Source organism: Notamacropus eugenii, chromosome X (assembly GCF_028372415.1).
Source record: "Notamacropus eugenii isolate mMacEug1 chromosome X, mMacEug1.pri_v2, whole genome shotgun sequence".
NCBI classification, from domain to species: Eukaryota; Metazoa; Chordata; class Mammalia; order Diprotodontia; family Macropodidae; genus Notamacropus; species Notamacropus eugenii.
Genome location: NC_092879.1, coordinates 51,473,767 through 51,493,829, shown reverse-complemented (window position 1 = coordinate 51,493,829; position 20,063 = coordinate 51,473,767). Strand labels below are relative to the sequence as shown.

The following is a 20,063-nucleotide window of genomic DNA, read 5'->3' as shown; positions in this document are numbered from 1 at the left end:
GAGAGACCAAAGAGAACAGATAGCAGAAAAGGTACCCAGAACCTGGCCAAGACCTCTTTTCACTTGATCTTAACTCAGGGAGGAAGGGAAGAGGTAACAGTGGCCTGAGCTCTGGACATTCCTTTCCATGGTTTAGTCTTCTGGGGATGGATCCTAGAGTTCTAGAAGTCTTGATGGGAATTGTAGAACCCTGGTCTAGTCCTACCTTTAGGCTCTTAGATCAGAGATCTAGAATCCTAGGACTCTATGTTAGACTCTTAGACTAGCCTCTAGGCTACCTCTCCCACTCTGACCCGAGGATCATTTCAGTGCCCAAGATGAGAATTTAAAATTCTATATTTAGATCCTAAATCTAAAGTTGGAAAGGTCTCTAGAAACTATCTTGACCAACCCCCTCATTTTAGAGATGAGAAAATTAAGGCCTAGAGGGGGGAACTGACTTATTCAGTCACACAGGTTAGTAAATCTCAGAGGTAGGATTGGAACTCAGGTCATCTGAGTCCAGCACCGGTGGGCATTCCCTTGTACCACAATGTTTATAACAGCAAGGAATTGGAAGGAAAGTGGGTAGCCATTGGCTGGGGACGGACTGAGGAAACTGGTATGCAAATGTTAGGCAATGAGATTGTGCTGTAAGAAATGACAAATGTAGAATTCAGAGAAACTTGGGAAGACTTGTGTGAACTGCTGCTGAAGAAGAGAGGGAGCAAAATCTAGAAAACAATCATCATGTTGCCTACAATAATGTAAAGGAAAGCAGAAATGGAAGACTTTGAAAATGATTAATGCAGTAACCTCTCAGAACTTCCAAGGACTCAGTGCAATATCTTCGCTGTCTCTTGGCAGAGAGCTTGCAGACCATTAGTGCGGAATGAATGGGGTGTACTTTGTCACGCATGGCTAACACATTGATTTGTTTTGCTTAACTTGTTATGAGGGAGGGTTCTGTGGAGGAGGGATCATAGGAGCATAGATTTAGAACAAGGAAGGGATCATTAAGGTCATTGAGTTCAATCTTCAGGTTATTTCATAGATGAGAAAACTGAGGTCAGAGAGGTTGTGACATGCCCAAGGTCTCATAGGCAGTAAGTAGTGGAGCCAAGATTTGAACCCAAACTCTTTGACTCCAGACAGAGACCTCTGACTCTTTCATTGAAAAGTGAGAACAAATGTAAAAAAAAAATCAATTTTTTAAAAGCAAAGCCTACCTTAGACTCCTAGCCCAGAGGCCTAGAATCCTGGGAAGTTCCTGGACTCCTTTGAGTAGGACATCCCGGTCTGGGGCCAGGATCAGGAAGTCCAGGACAGGAAGGCCTCAGATTTAGTGGGGGAGGGAGAGGGAAAACCAGTTTCAGTCTGGAAGTTTCTTCCCTGAAGTTTACAAAGGTAAGGTTTTGAGGCAGGGGGCTTGAACTTTCAGTGCTGATCTCAGCCCTGGGGGGACTGGGGGGAGCTCTGTGAGGTCTCCTCACTATAGGCTCTGGCCTAGGACAGATGCAAGGGTTGCTGCCACCAGGATGGTCAGTGAAGCTGGAAGCCGGACCCAACTGCTGGTGTTGGTCAGGGGCTCCGTGTTCTTCAGGAGCCACTCATACTCCTCCTTCAGGTTCCGCTGCTGCAGCTCAGGACCAATCTTTTGCCGTATTGTCTCATAGTATTGGTTCAGGTACTTCAGCTGGGGGTTGCCAAGGAAAAGACAGAGTGGTGAGAGCCAAGGTGGTTCAAAGCCAAAGGTTGTTTGAGGGGGGAGGGGAGGAAACTTGTGGGTCCTCTCCCCAGAGCCTTTCCTATGGTCTCTTCTGTTGCCCTCACAGCTCATACACCACCCCACTCAGGCCATGCTATCTGAGTTACTGAATGAGGACCAGAACCATCCTCTCACCCATTGTCAAGAAACATGGGCATTTTCATAAAGGCTTCTGCAACAGTATTTCCCTCTTGACAAATATGTAGACCATCAGTGACTTTCACTGACTATAGTATCACAGGATCCTAGATTTTGAATGAAAAGGGATCTCAGAGGCCATCAAATTCAACCTCCTTTTACAAAAGAGGAAACTGAGGCCCAAGGATGTTAAGAGACTTGCCCAATGTGGGATTTGAACCTATTTCCTCTACCTCCCAAACCAGTGCTTTTTCCACTGGTATTCCAGTGCCAGGAAGGAGGAGAGAGCAATTCTGAGACAGGCTGGCAAGGTGGGTATGTCTATGCAGCTACTCAGTAATTCCTATACTGTTAGAACTAGAAAGGACCTTGTGCCATAGAATGTTAAATGTCAAACCTAGGACCACATTTACAGATCATCTATTTCAACCTAGTCATTAGAGGAGGGGGCAGAGAGGCCTAGAGAGGGGAAGGAGACCTGACCAAGCTCACCCAGGTAGGTAAAGAGTAGAGGCAATACTCAAAGCCAGGTTCAGACCACCCCACTGTGACCCTCACTAGCTTTGGACAAGGAGTCTGGGGGCTTGTAGGATGGGGCTTTTACCTGCTCTGGCAGCAGCAGACTAGTATCGATAAGGTTCCGGCTGTAGGGTACCAGGGATACCACCTCGAAGGTCAGGTAGGACCCGCCATACTTGAGGGCAGAAGAGAAAGTGGGAGGAGAGTAAGGAGGTAAAGGCTGGAGTTAGGTGAAGACAAGCAAGGCCTTTGCCCAAAGCAGCCTCAGGACTATTGTGCATGCATGTGTGTGTGTGTAGCATCTTGCATGTGGCATGTATGTGACATGTGTGTAGCATGTGTGGCGTGTGTGTGTGTGACAAAGAGAGAGTTGGGAAATGCCATCAGTCCAAGGGCTTACAGGGGTGATGGGTGGGGTAGGGTCTTCTGGGCATCTAATTCCCTACCACCAGCTTATAGTAACAGTAAAAATAATACCAGCTTCGATTTCTGTAGCACATTATACTTTATAAAAGGTTTTCCCTATGAGGTAATGAGTACAAATACTCATTATGCCCATTTCACAGATGAAGAAACAGTCTCAGAGGAAGGGAAGTGATTTGCCCAGGGTCACAAATCTAGTGAGTGTCAAAGGAGGACCTCCTGACTCTCACTCCAATACATATTCAGTATAACAGGCTGTCATTCATAACTCTCCCCCCCCTCCATCTCCCAAAGAGCTGAGGAGCTTCACCCATTTTCTAGAAAGCCAAGGAGGACTCACAAGAAATGCTTGTCCACTGTCTCTCCCTCCCCACCCACTTGGCCCATGGCTGTCCTCATACTTGTCTGTATCCTTGGTACAGCCTCAGTGGTAAGTTACCTTGGTCTGGGCTTCTACCACCAGGGCCACATCTTCAATCCGGATTCCAAATTCTCCATCCTGGTAGTAACCTGGTTCTGGGGGCAGAGATAAACCATCATGCAGGGTGCTAGGATTTAGGGGAGAGAGGGAGGGAGAGGTCCAAGACACTGACAGGTTCAGGCTTGCCCCTGGCCCTAGGAATGAGCACCAAAGCATGATAGGATACTTTCTTTAGAGATTTGCCTGCCCCTGCCTCCATTATCTTAAAGAGAACAAAACTGAGGCCCAGAGAGGACATTAAGAGACTGGCTTGGGTTTAAACCCAGCTCTAAGTCCAGTTTCCTCTATACCCAGAGGGAAAACCCAGAGGTGCCATTTGAACTCTATCCCGAGGCCTCTGCTACAGGCCACAGGAATGTAGAAGGGGCCAAATTTAAGCCAAGCACTCTCTTGTTAGAAGTTGTTATGGTAACCAAATTCCCCTCCTGTTGTTGGTTGGGATAGTCTAAGCTATGGTTTTTCCAGTAGTAATGCATGGCTGTGAGAGCTGGAATATAATATAAGTGCCACGGAATTGATACTTTGGAATTGTGGTGCTGGACAAGACCTCTGAGAGTCCCTTGGATGGCTAGGATATTAAATCAGTCAATATTTAAAGGAATTAATACAGGCTGTTCACTGAAAGGTCAAATCCTGAAACTGAAACCTGGCGTGCAGACATGACTGAACATCACCACCACTGCTGAGAAGCCCTTAGAGTAGAATTCTCCTCATACTCAACTGATTCTGCCTTAATTACTCAGATTATTGTCACATAATGAACTACAAAGTTGATTAGGAGGGTGTTTTGTGCTGCTTGCCCCAGGGCTCAAGTTGCTAATTACAATTCTGCCTACCACACTTGAGGAAGAACCATCCTCTACACTCTCTACCCAGCTAAGGAGAGTTGTCCCATAGGTCCTAGCTAGGGGAAGCAGGTGCCATACCTATGGATGTGAACATGCCTTTGGTCATAGCGATGTTATTGGATTGGAATCCCACTGGCCCTGGAAGGGCAAGAGAAACATTGTCACCAGAGTATCTTTGTGGGCCCAGAGTGGATTTAGAAACAATGTGGGTGGCTCCATGATGGAGAGGAAGCAGAGTGGGTGAGCACAGTGTTAGAAATGAGGGCTCAGCAAGAGGATGAAGGGCTCTGTGAGGGCAGTAAGGATTTAGTGAAGAAATGTCAGGCTACTTGAAGGGGATAGGGATCCAATAAGGTGTGCCAGCTTAGGTCAAGGGGTTGGCAGCTCAGTGTCAGAAATGGGGTCTCAGTGAAAGGATTAGGGGCCTAGTGAGGCAGATGAGGGCATCTGGTGGCCTGAGGCCTGGGAAGATTTCTCAGGAATTCACGGCATTTTGGAGCTCAGAGGGCATTCACTCCCATTCTGTCTCAGGACCAAGGATTCCTAGGACACATGGGGCTAGGAGGGAATGAGAAGGGCAGCTAGAGCACTGCCTACTCATTGGGGTCTCAGGGCAAGACAAGGTTGGGCACATGGTACTGGGAGACTGATCAAGAATAGCAAACCATAGTTCTAGAGCAGAAAGAGGCCTTCAAGGACACCTAAGATGACCTCTTCATTTTGCAGATGAGGACACTGAGGGTCAGGCATGTTAAAGTGACTTGCCTAAGGTCACACAGCTAGGGAATGGCAGATCTAACACTCAGAACTCCACCCTCCCAGCCCAGACAGATTCTTGCCCCACTGGGTCACCTACATTCATGCACAGAGAGGAAGTTGCCAATGCCGTGCCCTGTGCCATGTCCATAATTGAGACCAGCTTCCCACAGGGCTCTTCGGGCAAAGGCCTCCACTACTCGCCCTGAAAAACAAATGGTATCGAGTTAAGGATGCCAGGATGTGGCTGCTGGCCAGGTGCCCTCTGGCTTCACCCATTTTACTTCCTTGTTCCAAGTCCAACCTTCAAGTTGGTTTGGACTTATTGGAGAGAAGCAAACTAAGCATGGGGCCAGAAGCACCAAGGATGACAACACTATGGGGGAAGGGCAAGGGGAGGGAGGGCAGTGGAGTGGAAGCTATTTGCCTGGCACTCAAGGTTTGCCCCAATTAGGTCTTTCTGGGCCTCTTCTCTCTTCCTTTCCCTTGCTCTAGCCCGACTGGCCTCCTCACTCTCCCCTCCTCCCACACCTACCCTTCTGCTACCCTCAGTGTGGCTCAGGCCTTTCTCCCTCTCCCAGGCCTCCCACCTGGCCTTCCAGAACCAGCCCCACCTCCCGGCTCCCTCCAGGAAGTCTTTTCTGACTGCTCCCGCCCACAAGATCGGCTCTTCTTCCTCTGACTTTTGAAATAATCCAGCCCTTATTAAAAAGGGTTATTTCCTATCATTCTCTCATTAATAGTAGGCTCTTAGATCTAGAACTGTCAGCAGCCTTGGAGGCCATCACCCTCATTTTACAGAGGAGGCCCAGGAGGGAAAGGAGATACAAGGGACAAGGGACGGAGCCCATGTTTGAACCTGGCTGGAGTCAGAGACTGAAGTTCTTGCGTCCTCAATATGAGCTCCCAGTTTTGTGCTATGTCTTTCAAGTCCTGGGTGATAGGACAGCAGGGAACATAAGCCAAGGCCCCAAGGTGGGTGCCTAGTGGGGAAAGAGAGACCATAGGCCCATCTGGCTAACCTCTCAACTGTCCTGAGATGGAATCCCAAAGCTGTGTCTGAGACCCACCTGATGTGGATGAGGGGAAGACAAGTCTACACAGGTCAATGTTTCCCATCAGCACCCTGGTGTAGGCTTCCTAGAGGGGATATGACTGGTCAGCATGCAGGAGATCAGTGGCAGAAACAGAACAGCAGGACCTTGGAGTTGGGGGACCCATGACAGCCACAACCTGACTCATGGGGACAGACTCATGGGGACAGAGGAGACTAGCAGAAGTGAAAGGGCCCTTAGACATCATTGAGCCCAACCTCCTCATTTAACAGGAGAGGAAACTGAGTCCCAGAGAGGGAAAAGAACTTGCCTGAAGTCGTATAGCTAGTAAGTGACAGATTCAAGATTTGAACCCAGGTGTCTTGAATCCCAGTCAAATGCTCTCTCCACAATACTGTATATGGCTTCCCAGATCTGCTATTAGCTAACTATGGGAATGTGGATGGGTAGCTGGCCTCAGTTTCCTCATCTACTAAAACATTCAAATTATCTTTGATGGGGAACACCAGTTGCTTGTGAAAGCAGTAAGAACTCTTGGGAGCCCAGAGTCCTTGTTCAGCCCAGTAACTTGTTCTGTGACCTTGGGCAAGTCTCTTGGGCAAGTCTCTTTCCCTCCCTGAGCCTCAGTTTCCTCATCAGTAAAATGAGGAGGTTGAGCTAAATGGCCTCCAGGTCCCCTGTAGCTTCAGATCCGTACCTGCACTCCAAGATGCCGCTTCTTCGCTGTAATCTTATAGGCTATGATTTCTACATCTATGTGAGTTTGTAGGATATGATGGAAGGCTGGTGACTCTAAGTCCCCTGAGAACAGATGTTACCAGAAAGTGCTTTGTGAGAAATGATTTTAGATGATGGTGGTGGTAATGGTTGGTTCTTGCCCCTGCCACTGAGATGCTGCTGTCCTCAATCAGGTCTTGACCCAGAGCTGGATGGTTATCATCATTTATTCTTGTGATAGGGACTTCCATGACCAGCCCCCTTATAACACCTTAGATTCCTTCTCTTCTAAGGTTCTGCATAACTGCTAAAGCTCTGTATAACTCAGCAGACCAAATCCCAGCTCCTCAGCCTTGCATTCATGATCTGACCCCACCACATTGATCCAATATGAGTTCCCTTGACTTCCCATGTGACCTCTCTCTTCTCCTGAGGTGGTCTCCTCAGTGTTTTCTGCCTCTGCATCTTTGGCTTATACCATTCCTGGCCTCTAGAGTCTCTCAGTCCTCCCATCCTTCCATCCCAAACTCACCTATTCTCCAAAGTTCTCATAAAATTCCACTGCTTTCAGGAAGCTTTCCAGGATTACTATACCTCACACTGCTGTCACCTTTCTTTGTATTGCTATAGGACTTAAGAATCTGGACCACACAACCATGTGGGCTGAACTCTGTCTGTCTTGGTTCACCATCATAGCTTTCTTCATCTAGAGTTGGAAGGCACCTCAGAGAGCATTTAGTACAACCCCTTCCTTTGACAAACGATGAAACTGAGACCCAAGGAAGGCAAAGAACTTGCCCAGGATTACACGTAAGATCTTAGAACTAGAGGTAGAAGGGACCTCAGAGACCATTTAGTACAACCTCCTCATTTTACAGAGGAGGAAACAAACCCAGGGAAGGGAAATGACTTGCCCAATATCATAGAGCTAGGCAAGCTCAGATGTATGATTGGAAACCAGCTCCTCTGACTGCAGAACCAGTGCTTCTTCCCCTGTACTACAGTGCTTCTTTCTTGTGGATGATGAGGTAGAATTAATACCCAAAGTTTGACAAGTAGTGGGGTCAATGTATGTGTATATGCATGCATTGTGTTTGCATGTGTATGTGTGTGGTATATATATGAATGCACATGTGCATGTGTCTGTGTCCATGGTATGTGTATATTCATGTATGTATGATATATGTGTGATATATGTATGTATGTGTGTAAAGTGATCTAAAACTTTACTCAATTTCCAAAGTTTGACTAGCCTATGAGCTACTGCCACATGGCCACACCTGGCTGGGAGGAGGAAGTGCTCAGAATGCAGGGCATGGGGTGGGGGGCAATTTTTGAGTGTCTGGGGCCTGAAAACTTGACCTCAGGGCATTCATCAGGCTTTAGTTGGATCACATGATTGATGAGGTTTCCTCAAGGTCGAACATTTGGTGTAGAGCAGTGCCAGACAAGAGGAATGTGGGTGGTGACTACCTCTTCATCTTCAAAAACAGCAAATAGTAGCCATTTAAGCAGCTATGTTGGTTCCAGCCAGATTTTGGAGGGTTTAAATGGTATGCTGAAGACCTGGCATTTTACCTAAGGGCAATGGGGACCTATTGATGGTGCTCTAGGAAGGTTACTTTGGCAACTGTGTGGAGGATGGGATGGAGAGGGGAAGAACCTGAGTCAGCATCTTATTACAATAGCCCAGGGGAGCAGTGATGAGGGATTGTCCCAGGGTGGTGGCTATGTGAGCATTGAAAAGGATACAGATGGGAGCGATGTGTGGAGGTAGAATCAATGAGACCTATAAAATGATCAGAAATGGAGGAAGCATGGGGTCGGTTTTCATTCTAGGTGATTGGAAATGGGAAGTCTCGAGGAAAGATGAGTTTAGAGAAGAGGGTAATGGAGAGAATTTGCTTTGGACACATTGAGTTAGAGATGTCAATACAAGATCCCAGCAGAGAAGTCCAGTAGACAGATGGTGATATGGAAATAGATGTGAGAGATGAGATGTCATCTGCATAGAGATGAGCAGATGAGACCACTGAAGGAGTATGGGAAAAAAGAAGGGAACCCAAGGAAGAGCTTTGGGGAGTCCTTAATAGGCAGGAGATGGGTGTGATGGCCAAAGGAATAGTGCCAGAAGTGGGAGGAGAACCAGGAGTTTGGTTGGGCAAGGAAGAAGAAATGAAGAATGCCACACAGCTCCTGAGACAAGTGATAGCTTCATGATGCTCAGTGAGATACATGTTTGGACCTGGCCAAGACGGGAGTTTGTTTTATATGATTATGCATATTTGTTACAAGTTTTTTCTTTTTTCCCAGTGAAGGGGAGGTAGGAAGGAGAGAAAATTAATGTTTAATTAAAAAAAAAAAGAAACGGAGGGAGAGGGAAGAAGGGAGGGAGAGAAAAGAGGGAGAGAATGAGACTGTGTTAAAAGGCCCAAATGGAGTTTTCATGTCTCCCCACTCTAGTAATGTCAGGTTCCAAAGCTGGGAGCAGAAAGTATGTGTAGGGGGAAGGGGCTGAAATGCTTGGATCTACTTTGTACCTTTTGGAAAGAAGAAGGGATGCCCCAGTGGACTGTCCTGGTGATATCTGTTGTTCCATCCCTGTAGGAGAAGGAAAAACCCTTGGGTCACATTCCATCCTGAGCTTTGTGGCACTGGGAGCCCATGCAGGTGAAGGAGCATGGTTTAGTCATGGATCTCCATTGCCTGGAAGGGCTCCGTCCACCTCCCTTGGCTGAAAATGAGGAACTAGGTGAGGAGAAAGCAGAGAGATCAAGATTAGCCATCATAATACATGACCTTGCTTCAATGCAGGGGTGGGGGTAGGGAGGTGGAGGGGTGGGGGGGCGGTTGCTTGATGAAATTTATAGGAAGAGGTAATAGAGATCAGACTTGTGATTTCACTGGAATAGGGATATTCCTGGATGGAGAAATTCCCTGTAGCAATGCAGGTCAGCACCACTACAGTTTAGACTCTTAAAGATAAATTATACTGAGAAGTACAGTGACTCATGCAGGGCCAGATAGCCAGATAGGTCATGCTCCCAGAATAACTGTCTGCAAGATGAATTGTTGTAGAATGAGTCTTGTTTGAAATTCAATAAACTCATTGAATGTCAGAGTTGGAAGGATCTTTAGAACATAAAATGTCAGACCTGGAAGAGAACTTAGAGATCATTTAGTCTGATACTTTTATTATTTTACAGAAGAGGAAACTGAGGCTTGGAAAGGTCAAGTGAAACTTGCCCAAAGTCACACAGCTGCTAAGTCGAAGAGCTAGGTTTCCTTATCTTAAATCCACCTGACTGTACTATCTCTATTTGACTTAATTTGTGACTATGAACAAAGGTCGCCAAGATAAATTCTTCGGTTCTGGGAGCCCTGCTTGCCCCGTTCCTCCCTTGGAGGAGTTTAACATCCCTGGGTTCCCAGGAATCAGGTCACCACAGGGTCTCTTGTTTTGACAAAGGCAAGAAGAGGAAGAGAGGTGACCATGAACCAATCTGGCCCCTCCCTGAATTGAGTAAGCCTGAAACTCCAACCAGCCCCTCTCACTCATTACTCCTACGACTTCCTTTCCCTTTTGCTAGGACACTTTCCATGATTTCAACACTCATTGATGGATGGATGTGGACATTTCATCTCTCTGGGGCCAAATCCTTCTCTTGCTTGTAGACTGCTTAGGGGCCACCTCCTCCATGGAGCTCACCCCTAGCAACCCAGCAACCAACGTTCTTTCCCTTCTCCCATTGCCCTGATCTCCCCTTGGCCTTGGTCATGCTCACTCCCCTCAGCCCTCGTTGCTTCATACTTAATTGGAGAAATGCTGTATCTCTCCTCCTAAAAGGCTAGTTCTTTCCTATGTATCTCTCTCTCTCCTCAATCTTTATTTTTTCTTTTTCTTTTTCATTATGTGCTAGGCAAATATCAACAGAGATAAACATTTCCACAGAGGAAGAACAGAAAAAAAGGATTATACAGGACACTATGAATTTGTTGTGTACTTTGGGGATTTTAAGAACCATGCATTCATTTGAACACAACAGTGCCAACACTAGCCTGCTTGTCTATGCCCCCCTTCTGAACTCTTTTCTACTCTATTCTGTATATTGTAAGAATGTTTCATGGACGATCTTTTCTTTCTTCGGCATCGCTACTTCTCAGATCTCTGCCATGATCAGAAAGTTTGTAGGCACCTAGATCTAGAGGTGGAATGGAGTTCAGAGGCTGTGTAGCCTGCTCATTTTCCCTATCAAGAAACTGAGGCACAGGGAAGGGAAGGGACTTGCCCAAGGTCACACAGGTAGTAAGTCTCAGAAGTGAGATTTGAATCCAGGTCCTCTCACTCCAAAGGCAGAAGGGTGGCACAGGAGATAGAGTGTTGATTCTGGGATCAGGAGTACCTTAGTTCAAATCTGACCTCAGATACTTACTAGCTGTGTGTCCCTGGGCAAGTCACTTAACCGGTCTGCCTGTGTTTGCTCAACCGTAAAATGAACTGGTGAAGGAAATGGCAAACCATTCCAGTATCTTTGCCAAGAAGACTTCAGACATGACTGAAAAGCAACTGAACACCTCTGATTCCAGACCTAAGGTGTTTTCCACTGTACTTAACCAATCTGCTTCTGTATTTACTTATATTCGTATGAAAGAATGTGAGCTCCTTGAGGACGGGGACTGTTTTATTCTCTGTACTTCTTTCCTCGGAACCTGGCACATAGTAGGTGCTTTTTAAATGTTGTTGAATTGATATGACTTCTACAGTTGTCCATGCTGGCAAACTAGTCTCACATGGAAAGGTTGGATTTGGAACAGATCTGGAACAAGTCTGCCTTTGAAAACTCAGAGAAATCTAGGTTTGAAAGCATTCTAGACAGGGAGGCAGATAGACCTGGGTTCTAATCCTTGTTTGGCTGCTGACTACCTACTATGACCTTGAGGCAAGTAATTGAACCTCTGGGGTCCCATTTCAACATTTATAAATGGAGTGAATGCAATAATTACCCACCTTATCAGACTAATGTGGAAAAAGGCACCTTAAGGAGCTAGGCAGGGGTTAATCTTTTTGTGTTCTGGACCCCTTCAGCAACCTTGGGAAGCCTTTGGACCCTCTTCTTAGGATCGTGTTTTTAAAAATACAATATAAGATCTACAGGATTATAAAAGAAACCCACTTACGTTGAAATGTAGCTAACAAAATATTTAAATGACAAGTTGAGTCTATCATCACCATTATGACTACTACTACTACTACTACTACTACTACTACTACTACTACTACTACTACTACTACTACTACTACCACTGCTACTACTACTACTACTACTACTACTACTTTCAATTATTTAAGAGGGCCAACAAAGTGTGACTTACCAGAAAAGTCACCCCAGCAAATGAATTCCAAATGAGGAGGCACCTGTACTGGCACAGTCATTGTTTATATATGAATGGGCATGCTGCCATACTCTTATAAAGGACCCTGCTTTTTTATGGGTTGACTTCCTCCCATTAGAATGTAAACTCCTTGAAGACAAGGAGTTTTGGTTTCCCCAGCACTTAGCACAGTGCTTGACACATGGTAAGTACTTAATAGCGTCTCTATCTATCTATTTTCCATCTATCAATCCATCATCCAGTACCATAGAATGGAGAGTATCAGAGCTAGGATAGGGGTGGTGTCTTAGAACACAGAAGGTCACCATCATCTAGGACCTTAGAACAGAGAATGTCAGAGCTGGGATGGGGAGGTGTCTTAGAACACAAAAGGTCACCATCATCTAGGACCTTAGAACAGAGAATGCCAGAGCTGGGAGGGGGTGGTGTCTTAGAACACAGAAGGTCACCATCATCTAGGACCTTAGAACAGAGAATGTCAGAGCTGGGAGGGGGTGGTGTCTTAGAACACAGAAGGTCACCATCATCTAGGACCTTAGAACAGAGAATGTCAGAGCTGGGAGGGGGTGGTGTCTTAGAACATAGAAGGTCACCATCATCTAGGACCTTAGAACGAGAATGTCAGGTGTCTCAGAAAAGAGAATGTCAATCTGTTATTTAGCACCATAGAACAGAGAATGTCAGAGGCAGGATAGAAGTGGTGTCTTAGATCATAGAATGCTAGAATTCGGTTGACTTCAAGCAGCTTATACTACCTCTTCACTTTCATCCTGGCATAATGGCAGTCATTTAAAGGGTACAAATACAAAATCAAAACAATCCTTGCTCTCAAGAAGCTTAAGGTCTTTCTGGAGGGAGCTGTCTAGAGTGTACACCTCTCAATAAATACTAGGTAATCCGAACAAAGAGAGACCACTGACAATAAAGAGGATCAGAGAAGGCTGGCACTATGTGGGACTATCTGGGAGCCAGGCTGAGAAGTAGAGGAAGTGATGATAGATGATTCCTTTCTAGGTGTTTGGCAGTGACAGAGAGAGGAGCTTGGGAATGATAGTTTGAGGGGGTGGCTGGGTCAATTGAAGGGTTTTTTTGGTCTGCTTTTATTTTTTAAGGAAGAGGGAAATATGACTACATTTGTAGGCATCAGGGAGGGAGCCAGGACAGAGAACAGGATTGAAAGATGACAGAGAGGGGGGAAATGATTGATGGGGCAAGCTTCTTGATGGAGGTGCTACATTAGAACATAGAGTCATAAAATGTTAGAGTTGGAAAAGACCTTTGACACCATTTAATCTAACCCACTTAATTTACAAATGTGGAAACTGAGATCCAAGGAAGGGAAGTGGATTTGCTCCAAGTCATTTTTCTTTGTACAGAGTACATTTTACTTTGTATCAGCTCATGAAAATCTTTCCAGGTTTTTCTGAGAGCATCTTGCCCATCTTATTCCATTATAATCACATACCACAACTTGTTCAGCCATTCCCCAATTGATGGGCATCCCGTCAATTTCTAATTCTTTGTCTACAAAAAGAGCTGCTAAAAATATTTTTGTACATATAGGTCCTTTTCCTTTTTTCATCTCTTTTGAGATACAGACCTAATAGTGGTACTGCTAGGTCAAAGGATATGCATGGTTTTGGGCATAGTTCTAAATTGCTCAACAGAATGGTTGAATCAGTTCATAACTCCATCAACAATGCATTCATGTTTTATTTTTTCCCCATTGCCTCCAACATTTGTCATTTACCTTTTCTATCCTATTAACCAGTCTAATAGGTATGAGGTAGTACCTCAGATAGCTTTGATAGATTTAGATAGATTTCATCTGAAAACTGATCATACCTTTTGATCATTTAACAATTGGGGAATGGCTCTTAATTTTACAAATTTGACTCAGTTCTCTATGTCTTTGAGAAATGAGGCCTTGATTAGAGAAACCTGCTTCAAAATCTTTTCCACAGTCCCTATTGCTAACTGTCCCTATTGCTTTCCCTCCATCCTACCCTTCCCCTCTTCTTTCTCTTCTTTTACCCTGTTCCTCCTCAAAAGTGTTTTGCTTCTGATTACCCCCTCTCCCAATCCGAGGTCATTTTTCTTTTAGACTAGATCCAGGATTTCATTAATGTAGGGAACTCCCAGTGGGGAAACTCCCCCTACCAATGCATATTGGCAAATACAGAGATTTATTCCAAGTCATACAGTGAATCAGTGGCAAAGCCAGGACTAGAAGCCAAGACTCTAATGCCCAGGCCAGGGCTTTCTCCTCTATTATAGGGGTTCTTAATCTTGTCCATGGATAGATTTCTGGGGTCCAGGGGACTTGGATAGAGAAAAGACTACATCTTTATTTCAATGTAATTTATTTCCTTTGTGATCCTGTATATTTTATTTTATCATTTGAAAACATTATTCTGAACAGGGAAGTCCACAGACTGCCAAAGGGATCCTTGGTACACAAAAATGGTAAGATGCCCTGCGCTATACCCAGTTGTATCTTGGTATATCTACTCTGTACTGGATGCTCCCTGAGGGCAGGAAGTGGAGTGGTAGTATTCTCTTGATACCCTCCACAGGTCTAAGGCAGGAGAGAAGGGAAGAGAGCATGCTTACATGAACTGGACAGACCTGAGGAGGGGGCACAACTTACCAATATTGCCCTCCAGAATCCAGCAGGTACATCTCATCTTGGGACAGGTTACGATGGATCTCCTTGGTTGGGCTGAAAATGAGAAGTGAAAGAGCAATTTAAACCTGTTCTCCTGTCCCTTCTTCATGTTGCCCCAGGACTGCATTATCTATCTAGGGCTGTAATTATGTGTAGAAAGACTGCATGGCCACCTATGTGAAGATCACAGAAAGAAATCCCTTGGGTGGAGCCAAGATGGCAGATTGAAGGCAGCTACCCAGCTGAGCTCTCTCCCAACATTCCTCTCCAAACAACTTTAAAATAACACCTCAAAGCAAATTTTGGACTGGCAGAGTCAACAAAAAGTCATGGAGAGACATTTTTTTTGGCCTAAGAAAACTTAAGAGGTCAGCAAGAAAAGTCTGTGACACTGAGGTGGAGGCCTATCCAGAGCCCCATACATGTGATAGCAGCAAAAGCTGCCACAACAGCAGCAGCAGCTTTGGGAACTCCTAGCTCAGAGAAGATAAGGGGGTTGGACAACAAAAAGAGGTTACAGGGGACCCTTTGCTGGCACTGGATATAGCTAATGCTGATTGTCTCTTCTGCTCATCGGCGGTTCTGGGCTGCAGTTCTAGAGCATAGAGGAGTGCTAGGGGTTAGTTACATGGGAACAGGGGCCCTGATTGCAGTTCTGAAGCAAAGAAGAATGCTAGCACCTGTGGCTGCAGGGGACCAAGAGTCCTTCCTGGGTTAAGACCAGAGCACACAGACCAGGAGAGTAGTGACCATACCTTTCCTAGGATCATACCTGTTTGGAAGCATCAAAAACTTGCAGAGCTCCAGAACTAGCTCTGAAAACAGCAGCATGAAAAAGCCTGAAGCTTGGGGACAGTGCTTCCCCATCCCCAGGTGAACAGAGTCCATCTTTAATATAAAATTCACAATCAAGAAATAGGCTGGAAAAATGAGCAAATCACAAAAAAGAACTTGACAATAAAAAGCTACTACAGTGGCAGGGAAGACCAAGACAAACTCAGAAGATGACAGTGTGAAAACAGCTACAATCAAAGCCTCAAAGAAAAATGTGAATTGGATCCAAACCCAACAAGGATTCCTGGAAGAGTTAAAGAAAGATGAGTGGTAGAGAAAAAAATTGGGGGAAAATGAGAGTGATGCAAGAAAATCATGAAAAGAAAATTAGCAACTTGGTAAAAGAGGCACCAAAAAAATACTGAATAAAAGAATAGCTTAAAAAACAGAATTGGCCTGATGGCAAAAGAGGCACAAAATCCATCGAAGAAAACAACTCCTTAAAAAGCAGAATTGACCAAATGGAAAAAGAGGTATAGGCAGTTTTCCTATAGTTATATGAAAAAAATGCCCTAAATCACTCATGATCAGAGAAATATAAATTAAAACAACTCTGAGATACCATCTCACATCTATCATAAATGACAAATACTGGAGGGGAATGAGGGAAAAATAGGGACACTAATGAACCATTGGTAGAGTAATGAACTGGTTCAATGGTTCTGGAGAACAATTTAGAACGAGGCCCAAAGGGCTATAAAACTGCATACCCTTTGATCTAGAAATAAAATGACTGGGTCTGTATCCCAAAGACATCAAAGAAGAAGGAAAAGGACCTATTTGTACTAAAATATTTATAGTACTTCTTTTTGTGGTGGCAAAGAATTGGAAATTGAGGGGATGCCCATCAATTGGGGAATGACTCAACAAGTTGTGGCATATGATTGTGATGGAATATTATTGTGCTCTAAGAAATGAAGAGGGTGGTTTCGTAAAAACATGGCAAGACTTATATGAAATGATGCAAAGTGAAATGAGAAGAACCAGGAAATCACTGAACACAGGAACGGCAATGTTGTCATGATGATTAACTATGAAAGACTTGGCTACTTTGATCAATATAATGATCTAAGATAGTTCCAAAGGACTCATGAGGAAAAAATGCTATCCACTTCCAGAGGGAGAACTGATGAACTCTGAGTGCAAACTGAAGTATAATTTCCTCACTTTATTTTTATTTTTTGCTTTTTAAAAAAACAGAGCTAATATGGAAATGTTTTGCATGATTTTACATGTATAATTGATATCATATTGTTTGCCTTTTCAGTGGATGAGGGAGGGGATGGAGGGAGAAAGAGAATTGGGAGCTCAAAATTAAGAGAAGAATGTTAAAAATACAGAATAAATTACAAGGTAAAAAAAATAAAGGACTCCCTTCTCTTCCCTCCCGCCCACATCTCTGCAATTCCCCTGTCTTTGGGGTAAAAGCATTGTCCCTTTAAAATACATGTATGTTAGCTGAAGAGATGAGGGAAGGAGGAAGAGTCAGTTGTTTATGAATAACCTAGTATGAATTAGTGAACTATATTAGCTAGCTATCAACCAATAAAGCAGGGCCCTGAAAAGACAAGACACAAGACATATCCACTAGTCTTAATGAAGAAAGGAAAAGCAAGGGAGATAGAGCCATAGGACGAGGTAAGGGGAAGGGCCTTAGGACTTCTCTAGTCCAATCTCCTCCATTCTACAGATTGGGAAGATGTAGTTGAGGGAAATGGCTTGTCCAAAGTCACACAGATAGAGGACAGAACATGTACTCAAAGAGAACTTACAGGTTGCCTAGTCTAACTCCATCATTTTTTTTTTCAGCAGGAAAGTGACGTAGCCAAGGTTAGGCAGAGTCAGTAGCAGAGCTGGGGCTATAACTCAGGATTTAGAACTTCTAACACTCTCCTCTCCTCAGATTTCAAAGATTGAAGGGGAGAACTATGGAGAGTATGTGTGTGTGTGTGTGTGTGTGTGTGTGTGTGTGTGTGTGTGTGTGTGTGTGTGTGCGTGTGTGTGAGGGAGTTGCATAGGGATTTCCAGAGACAAATTTGATCCATGTCATCACTTGATTTAGGACTGATTTGACTGGGGGCAAAAGCTGGGAGGCTTCCAAAAACCTCCTCTAGAATGGGAATAAGGGTAGAGGAAGCTTGTCTGGTGGCAAGGGAGGGACTTGTTTGATCTAACTGCAGGCTGGGCCTTGGAGAGTGAGTGGGAAGACTCCAACCAATGCCCCTCTATGGCCCAGCACAAGTCCAGCCAAGTTGGAACCTCCACTATCCCTACACTTGCCTGGCTAAGGGCGGAGAGACTCATCACCAGATAGGCTGATGGGTGTGTGGGAATTTTTCTGCCTTAATAACTTATATAGACTATCACTTAAGGTGGGCAGGAACTAGGATGTGTCTCTACAGAGGGAGAATTCCCTTCCTCTCCTTGCCCCAACTAGGTCATGGTTACAGTGGAGTACAGATGAGTGGTGATGACAGCAATGAACTGGGAGTCAGGATCCGTTAGCGTGGGGTCACAGAATTTAGAGTTGGTGGGGACCTTAGAATGGAAATTTACATCTGGGAGGGCTCTTAGAACCAAATCAAAGCTGGGAGGAACTTTAGAATAGAGAATCTCAGAATGGAGCATTCCTAGAATGGAGAACGTAGAATGCCAGCACTGGAAAGAATTTTAGAACATAGAATATTAGCGCTTGGAGAGAACTTGTTCTAACCTTGGAGCTTGGAACAGAGATCAGAGAACAGAAAATGATGGGGCTGGGAGGGACTTTAAAGATCATGTTGTTGACCTCTCATTTTATAGGAAACGGGGCGGGGGGCAGGGGGCAGTTGTCCCAAGTCACGTTGGTAATAAGCAGCAGAACTAGGTTCTCTGCTTCCAGATTACTAGCTATGTGATCCTGGGTAAGGCACTGACCCACTTCAAGTCATAGTAGGTCCATCTGTAAAATGGAAGAACCAGACTAAATCATGTGTGAGGTCTCTTCCAGCTTTCATATTGTTGGTTGCTGGGATTCCCTGGCGGTGTTTATGTGATGTTGCGAGCCATCTGGTCAGCCTGACCAAAGAATTCCACCAAGCTTCCAGATGTTTGGTCTAGAAAGGTGCCAAACATCTGGCTTGCCTACTCCCTTGGACCTCCTCTTGTTCAGCTCAGGCTGGACTAGCGGGAAGCTTTTGTGACCTCTTTCCACACCAGCTCTCCCACACGCTACCCAACAGAAATAAACAACAGGAAAGAAAAGATTCAGCCATCACTTCGAAGTCATCTCCCACTCCCCCAATCCCTCAGGGTTGGGGCTCTCTCATAGCTTCTCCCCATGGTCTGCCCAGCCCACAGTACTCAGGGTACCTGAATTCTAATGGACAACTCAGCCTCCAGGCTGGTGGCCTCTGAGGTTATTCCACATTCATACCTGTAGTGGGCCAACGCAGCATTCAGGCCACTGGCTGAAATTGTTTCAAAACTGGGCCCTGATGAGAATTCTTCTTCTCTGGATTGAATGAGAAGATAGTGGTTCTGAGACTTGACTGGAAGAGGTGGGGGATGGGGGTGTAGGAACAGCCCTGATGGGAAAAAGAAGCCCTGGATTTGAAATCAGATAGCCCAGGGTCCAAATCCCAACTCTGCTGCTGGCCACCTAGCAAATCATTTAACCACTCTTGAGACTCAGTTTCCCTGCTTAGAAAATCAATAATCAATCAACAAGCATTTAGTAAATTACTCTGTGTCTGACTTTGTGCTGGGCCCTGGGGACACCAGAGACAAAAATAAAAGAATTCCTGCTGTCAGGACTGTGGAATCCTGACTCTGTGTGACTCTGTGGACCTTTCCAGTTTAGATGTACTATGATTCAACAGTCCTTGCTATATATAGCCCCTCCTCCATTCCATTTCCTCTTCACCCTCCTGAACAATCCTTTCATCACTATATCCCTACTGCCACCACCCAAATGGATGATCAAAACCTCCTCGCAAGAGGTCTTCCTGCCTCTATTGTCTCTGCATTCCAACCATATAGCTGCAAGTATGGCTTTTCTTTTACAAACATCTGATCATGCCACTCTACTCAAAAGTCCTCAGGGGCTGCCTGAATCTACTGATTCAATTTTTAATTCAATTGTAGGCATTCAAGGCCTTGCATGTTCTGACAAAACCCAACCTTTGCACAACCTTATTTTGATTTCCCTTCAGTCAAACTGGATTACTCTCTCCTTAGTCCCCCTTCTCTCTCCCAACACACCTTGAGCCTTGCTACCTCTGTATCCTTGCTCATTTGTAATGTCTCTCACTCCAGTTCCAACCCAGGCCCCTGCTTAGTACCAGTCTCCTCCCTTGGGCTTTGTACAAAACTCAGTTCGCTCCTCCCTGATGCCTTAACAATGCAATGATGTGCATCACAGTTGTATCGATGGTGCGTCTTCTCCTAGATCAGAAGACTGCAGGGTAGGCACCAAGTTTGGTTTGCACCTTGTAGTATCTCC

The 20,063-nt window shown here is 45.1% G+C and overlaps 1 protein-coding gene across 1 annotated transcript in view; it reads right to left on the bottom strand.

Annotated features, from left to right (window-relative positions):
• Window positions 1–714: 714 nt before the first annotated feature.
• Window positions 715–20,063, bottom strand: part of XPNPEP2 (X-prolyl aminopeptidase 2) — a 44,282-nt gene continuing 24,933 nt past the window's right edge. Inside the window, exons 13-21 of the mRNA XM_072626905.1 lie at window positions 18,996–19,073; window positions 14,729–14,800; window positions 9,225–9,285; window positions 5,983–6,052; window positions 5,013–5,117; window positions 4,235–4,294; window positions 3,267–3,343; window positions 2,490–2,579; window positions 715–1,675 (exon numbers count right to left, since the gene is read on the bottom strand). Of these exons, the coding sequence (XP_072483006.1) occupies window positions 1,472–1,675; window positions 2,490–2,579; window positions 3,267–3,343; window positions 4,235–4,294; window positions 5,013–5,117; window positions 5,983–6,052; window positions 9,225–9,285; window positions 14,729–14,800; window positions 18,996–19,073 (817 nt within the window). The 3' untranslated portion in view covers window positions 715–1,471. The remainder of the gene's footprint in view (window positions 1,676–2,489; window positions 2,580–3,266; window positions 3,344–4,234; window positions 4,295–5,012; window positions 5,118–5,982; window positions 6,053–9,224; window positions 9,286–14,728; window positions 14,801–18,995; window positions 19,074–20,063) is intronic.